This window comes from Primulina huaijiensis, chromosome 7, assembly GCF_012295235.1.
Source record: "Primulina huaijiensis isolate GDHJ02 chromosome 7, ASM1229523v2, whole genome shotgun sequence".
Lineage (NCBI taxonomy): Eukaryota > Viridiplantae > Streptophyta > Magnoliopsida > Lamiales > Gesneriaceae > Primulina > Primulina huaijiensis.
In genome coordinates, this window is record NC_133312.1 from 5,261,737 (window position 1) to 5,269,250 (window position 7,514).

Genomic DNA, 7,514 nt, shown 5'->3' on the forward strand with positions numbered 1-7,514 from the left:
ATATATTATTTATTTTTTAAATATAATGCTAAGGTTCGCGAACAGTTCGCGAACAATCGAACAATATAATTTTAGCTCGAATTCGATTCGAAAAATATTCGAACATGTTCGAGTTCGGCTCGAATTCGAACCAAATATTATTCGAACCTGCTCGAAAAATTCGTGAACGTGTTCGGTTCGTTTACCCCCTTATATCAAGTGTAGGCACATATGATTCACAGGTTTTTGGGCCGGAGCCCAATAACCATTTAGCCAAATCAAGGCCGATTATATGATAAAAAAAAAAATTCAAAGTCGGATATTTGGTATTAAAGAGACGTTAAAATGGTCCCTTGCGCTATTCTGCCTCGTCATATAAAATAGATAGTCGACAATTTTGGACCAGTCAGTCGTCCTACCTAATAGTGTGTTTGCGGCCCACTCTGTAAAACCCGGGATTTTGTAATATCGTGATCATATCAGTTTAATATGAGGTTAATAATTTGATGGTGTAATCTTGGATATTAATATTTAAATCATTCAGAATATAAGATTTGTTTTAAGGTTATCTAAGTTGTGTAGATAATTTTATCATGTGCAGAATTATGAAGCTCGAAATTTAGATAGTACTATTTTTTTTAAACTTGAAAGTTGGTACGAATAAATTTATCTCAATCTAAGGAATTAAAGAAGGAATTTTGAAAATAAGCAGATAAATGTCTAAGATTTAAGTTGATATTGAGATACCGGGATAAAAGATCAAATAAAAGATAATAAAATCCCTAGAATTCGAAATCTAACAATAAACACCATGAAATTTTCGAAAATTAGGTGGGGAAGGAAGAAGGAGATTTTTCGAATATCTACCTAGATCACGGATATATCATGATTTTAGATTTGATTCACAGTTCAAATGCACTATAACTCTTGATCACGATAGCAGCCAACCCCTATAAATAGGAGGGCCCTGTATTTCGAAATTCACACCAAATTTTCGAAAATTCTTCCCCTAGTCTCCTTAGGATTTTCGAGCACAGCGAAGCGCTGCCGCCGTCTAGCCGCCGAAGAGGAATTTTCGAAATTCATGTGCAAGCAACCCTAATTATTCATGTAATTTTGCATCAAGAATTTAAGGTAAGTGGGCAAATTTTAAATTTTAAATTTTTGGGTTATGTGTTTTTCTTTTTAAAGAAAAAAATGCGGTCGAACACCGGCTACGTGTTTTTTTTATCTTGTTACGTTTTTGTGAGGACACTGTGAGGATTCCCTGAAAATGGGTGGAATTCCAACATATGACCCTTAACAGTGGGATAGAACTGTTTTACGGCCTCGCCCCCTTAGAGGATTAAAACTTAGGGACTGACGTCAGTAAACCATGAAAGGTGAAAAATTGCAGTGTTACAATTATGAAAAGCATGCTGTAAATATATGTTATTTTCGAAAATATGGAAATTTTTTTATGTGGTGTTCGATAATTCCTCCATTTACTGAGTATTCCCAAAATACTCACCCCTTACAACCTTTCCTAGATAAATTTGAAGAACAGGTAGAGGAAGAAGAAGCTGAACAGTTTTGGGGCTGGTGATTAGTTATTTTTTTTTTGAGTTTGGTAGATAGGGATTTTTCGAATTTTAGAAATTTAAAATTTTAGGTTAGACGTTTCCGCAAGTTTATTTTATTTCAGTTGTAAAGACAATTGTTTTTTTGAAATTATGAATAATAAACTGGTTTTCGGTTTATAATATGCTACGAGGCTGGTTGTTTCAATTGTGTGATTGTTAAACAACGCCGGTGTCAAATCTCGAGTTTCGAGGCGTGACACACTCCACTCAACATATCAAATTATACATAAAATTGGTCGGGTCCCTCGGATCGAACCATCTTTATCACTTAAAATAAGTGGGTTGGATTGATAATTTTCCTAACGATATGAAAATTATCAACCTTCTGAAAAGACAAGCCTGCTAGTCCCGCCCACCAGATGGCATGTTGTGGCAGATTGTGGTTCGGCTCGTTTCGCTGGCCTATTTTGACATCTCTGGGTGTTAACAAAACTATTTACTGAGTTATACTATTTTTTTAGTTTTAAGCTTAAAGTAAAAAAAACCATAGTCTTCTTGTATTTCTTAGCTACTATCTCTCTATGTTTAGTAACTTTCCTTGCTCCATATTTGACTTTTTCTCTATGCAACGGAAAGATCACTTAAATAATGAACATTTATATTTTTAAATTTTAATATAATATCTATAAAAATAACAAACTTTAGAGTGATTTGGTTTTTGGGTGATCATAAAAAAAATTGAGTAAGTCTCTTGTGAGACGGTCTCACGAATATTTATCTGTGAGACGAATCAACCCTACCGATATTCACAATAAAAAGTAATACTATTAGCATAAAAAGTAATACTTTTTCATGGATGACTCAAACAAGAGATACGTCTCACAAAATACGATCCGTGAGATCGTCTCACGTAAATTTTTGTCAAAAAAATTTGATCAACATTATTTCTCAAAATTTACTGCGTCTCTACAATATGGAGGTATTTTTTTTTATATATTTTAAATGCACCTAATGTTAATTTGTTAAAATTTTGGGTCATAAATAACAAATATCCCACGTTTTTAAAAAGTGAAACTATTTCACGTACCTGTTCTTTTTCCCTGAATAAGCCGGATTGATAACAGCAAAATCAAGATTTGCAGCTGACAACGCCCGCCTCGTCACGATCCTCTCCTTCACATTTATTTCGATTCTTTCCAAGCATGCATGAATCAAATCCGTTCGATCCAACACATGTTCCACCGCCAACACGTTTGGCGCCACGACGACTATGGTCTCCCCGCCGCCGCCATCATCTTCATCCCATGCATTCACTGCGTGGACCATGTTCAACCCTGGTACTTCAACCCACCACATATCACTTTCATCCACCGATTCTCGAGGAATGATCCCCAATCTCGGTACTTTCTTAGGATCAACGCTGATTGCAGGCAGCCCTTTAAGAATGTTTTTAGGGTTCATAACGATTTGTGTGTCGGGAAATATGGCGTACTTTTTGGAAATAGCGAAATCGTGGATCAGTGAAGGTTCTGGTAGAGAGAATATTGGCACTTCTGGTTGTTTCTCTCCTTCTTTGTTTATCTTGAAATATATCAAGAATGGCGGCATGAAGGTGATGCTCTGTCGGAAGGCGAATGCTTCCTGGGTTTCCACGTCGATTTTCGGGTGAGCTGTCATAGTTGTGAACGGAGCTCCGAAGGATTCGTGGCGGCCCAGAGTGATTATATCTCCATCCGGTGTTATTTTGATTCTGTACGGTAGATCAGATTCTCCGAGAGCAAAAAGTTTCCCATCAAACAAAGCCAAGCTTGTGTTCGCGGTGCCGATTCCATGTCTGGGGTCGTATTCTCTGGCTAGAACGCGGCCGAAAGTGACTGCGCACCGGGCGATCGAAGCGGCGAGTCCATTAAAAGCGGAGAAGACATTGAGTATCACCGGCCTACCAATTTCCCGCTCCACCATGTACTTATAAGTCTTGATAAAACGACTGCAAAATGTAGCTTCCCCGTCACGAATCCTGATCGAGTGCAACATTCCATCTCCGTCGAAAAGGTGGTACGGGCCGTCGGGGATGAACTGAGGATTGGGTCCGTTACGGATATAAGCACCAGTGAGGCACGACGGAAGGGTACCCTCCACAACCTCACATGCGGTCGGAGGAAGCTCGTCCGTGGGATAAAAGTTCCCTGAAAGCACATGCTTTGGATCGATGGAGGTCCGTAGGGGAGGATCAATGTATTTACAGATGATATGATCTAGCGAACTGAAAATAATATTGGGTAAAGATTGTTTCTTAACTTCAGTTGTTCTTCGTTCAGCCTGATCATCGAAAGGAGCCATCTTTACTGGATTCAGAAAGCTGGTTCTTGTCGGTATTTTGTCGATTTTAACAGATTGAATCTTGAATCGAACAACTTGTGCTGGTGGGAGTGATGGAGTGAGAGTGAATTTTTGAAGGAAAGATGAACAAAGGCTTTCCATTTCTTTTATGTCCTCTTTAAAAAATGTCAAAAACACGCCAATTCTGTATCTTTTTCTCCTTTAATTTATAAGAAATAATAAGTAAGGAAGCGATCGAAAATATAAATATTCCACATATTTTTATTTTTGGAATGTTTTGGTTGCTATAATCCTATGATACACCCTTTTAATTTGTTGATTGATAGTTTTAAAAAACAATTTTTTTTTAATGAGTACGTATGAGTGAAACAATCATATGAATTTATATCCATAAGACGAGTCGTTCCAATTCATATTTGGTGTAAAAAATATACTTTTGACATAAAAAAATATTTGTTCTTGGGTCGATTAGGATAAAATATTGGATTCCTTTNTTGACCCAAATAAGAGATCCGTCTCACAAAATACAACCCGTGAGACCGTCTCACACAAGTTTTTGTGTTGATATTTTTACAAGTACGAAACTTTTGAGTATATATTTGAAGTCAAATATGCTAACTACCTATTAGAAAATTCGTGTCGAAGGAGCAATTTATACATATTCCCTCTTTGAAAAACCAATGGTTAATTCATTTCGACACAATGCGACAAGTTTTTATGACCGTATCTAAAAGATACCACTTTGTAGAGTCTACACCAGTACTCCACTGCATTATTTACATCTCCATAGATAGAGACGCATAGTTCCCCTCTCAGCCTCTGGTTCGAGTTTCAAACTTGCAAGTCACCCATAAATCCACGACACGGTCACCACCAGTTATAGTTTCGGCATGCAGGGGAGGATGCAACGAGGAGCGACAACGACTCGAATGGCAATGCTTTAAATATTTTATTATAATGGTGTTAGTTGGCTACTATATGTGATTGTATGTAGGAGTATGACAAAAAGAAAATCAATATTTGTTAAGTTCGATTTTTTTTTAAAAAAATTTTAATCTTTATCTTGTCAAAATGTTTATATTTTTTATTATCCTAAAGTTCAAAGAAGCACAAGTTAAGCAGCCTAATATTCCAAATATTTCATGTCTTACAAGTCATGTGACAAACCTAAACTTATTTGGCTGCATATAGTGCAAGATGGAAATTCGTGGACGTTGCTTAAGAGACTTGTACAAGTCTCTTAATTGGACACCAAATTTAGTGGTCCAGCATTTGGATTATTCATTCCATTAATTCTATTTTTTTATGGTCTGCATTCTTTTTTTTCTTTTTTTGGGTATAAATTAATATTTTATGTTTTTTTTAATAATAAGGTCAGACCCAACTGAAATATTATCAAAAATTGGGTCAGATCAGTTTGATATCACAGTAGGGCAAAGCCCAATACAGGTTTCACTCTTACTTTTCATCTTTATCTTGTTAATTGGGTCAAATACTTCTCTTCCTTGGGCTTTAACATAATCCCACGATTTGTTGGTTGGATACTTTGATAGAAGTGTTACATAAACATATCACACACACACACACACACACAAACATATAGTCTACTATCTATTATCTATTATACTTTGATACAAGTGTTACATAAACATATCACACACACACATATATATCTATTGTCTACTATCTATTAGCTATTATCTATTATCTATTACTACTATAAATATAGGGTTTTTTTAAAAAATAATTTAATTTTAAAAAATGTTTTCAAAAATAATGTAAATAAAAAAACATTTTCAAAACTAGAGCAGCGTCCGCGTTCCGTAAGCACAGACGCTAGTCCACGTAAGCGACGAAATATTTTAGCGACGGAATATATATAAAAACCGTCGCTACTTAGCGACGGTTATTTAAACTGTCGCTAAAATTAAACCGTCGATGTAATGGAATCAGCGACGGTATTCAAAATACCTACCTCTTCGCACGCTACACATAATTGTATCAACAGCGTGCACATGTACGCCGCGGATAATTTTGAACTTTCAACGGCTTGCAACTTTGCAGCATGCAATATACGCTGCGAAAAGCCATTTTTGTTGTAGTGAAGACAGAGAAAAAAACAAACAAAAAATTAATCAAGACTGGGATATCTCAATTGAATGTTGTTCATTTTCCTCAACATCATTCTGTGGTCGAATGTCATGTACAAGATGCTGCGGACCAACATTAAGCAAATTTTTAAAACCGTGTATGTTCGACCAAGACGGAGTCTTAAAATCCTGCTGACCAAACAAACCAAAGTCAGCCATCCCTGAATCACTGAAAAAACTAGGTTGAATAATAGAGGTTCCTGACAAAACTTATTTTTTGATGAACTTATTGTCTGTTTTTTATCTCTATCTTCACTACAACAAAAATAGCTTTTCGCAGCGCGTAAATTCTCTTTCCGCAGCGTATATTGCACGCTGCAAAGTTGCAAGCCTTTGAAAGATCATGATTATTCGCGGCGTACATGTGCACGCTGTTGATACGATTATGCGTGGTGTGTAGAGGTAGGTATGTCGGTATTTAGAGACGATTCAAAAACCGTCGCTAATTAGTGACGGTTTATAAACCATCGCTGATGCCTTACAGCGACGGTTGTTTAACTGTCGCTAACCGTCGCTAATTTGCGACGGGTTTGATATATATTTCGTCGCTAAAATATTCCGTCGTTTACGTGGACCAGCGTCCGTGCTTACGAAGCGCGGACACTGCTCCACGTGAACAGCGTCCGCGCTCCGTAAGCGCAGATTGCTGTAGTTTTGAAAATGTTTTTTTTTACATTATTTTCGAAAACATTTTTTAAAATTAAATTATTATTAAAAAAACCAATAAATATATTAGTTGAATTGTGAATTTAAAAACCAATTTAGCACCTCTGCCAAAGACTCTATGTCTTAAATCAATCGTCTAACTCATGCTTTATATCTATAAATCAGTAGCACAAGCATATAAATGCAATGAATTCAAATATTTGAAAACAATAGCAAATAAGTATGTGGTTTTAGGGAAACTCAAGTCAAATCTAACTCGAATCGATCTCCCGGTTAACATTGATTTATACCTTTCTTTTTGTGGTCTCGGTCTGAAGAAATGGAAGTTCTGAATTCAAGGCAGTCAAAACAATCTGAAATGACATATCGAGAAGAACAATATCAATATTCCACTCAATTAAATACTCAATCTGATCAATATCAATCTACTGATGTTTCGACGGCATAACAACACAATATCGATATCCCGTCAACTCAACATCACAGATACAATATCATAACTCATAATCAATCAACAAATACAAGTCCAATATCAATCTGTATATTCTCAATCATATAATCTGAAAATTCATAACAAATCCATCTACTGCCTGTTCTTCGATCTGATTTCGAATATACGATTACTGATATCACCAGAACACATAACAATAATCAAATCACAATTCCTCCAAAATCATAATTTCAAATCATATCAGAAATCAATAAAACTTACGTCATGTAGTAGCTGTCGACGAGAGAATTACAGAACTGTGTTCGGATCAAAATTCTGATGGCCGGATCTTGCACAACCAAATTTCTAATACGTACGGAAGCTTGA

The 7,514-nt window shown here is 36.1% G+C and overlaps 1 protein-coding gene across 1 annotated transcript in view; it reads right to left on the minus strand.

The window, feature by feature from the left end:
• Positions 1–4,055, minus strand: part of LOC140981209 (probable carotenoid cleavage dioxygenase 4, chloroplastic) — a 5,457-nt gene extending 1,402 nt beyond the window's left edge. Inside the window, exon 1 of the mRNA XM_073447537.1 lies at positions 2,629–4,055. Coding sequence (XP_073303638.1) covers positions 2,629–4,022 — 1,394 coding nt within the window. The 5' untranslated portion in view covers positions 4,023–4,055. The remainder of the gene's footprint in view (positions 1–2,628) is intronic.
• Between the last annotated feature and the right edge of the window lie 3,459 nt (positions 4,056–7,514).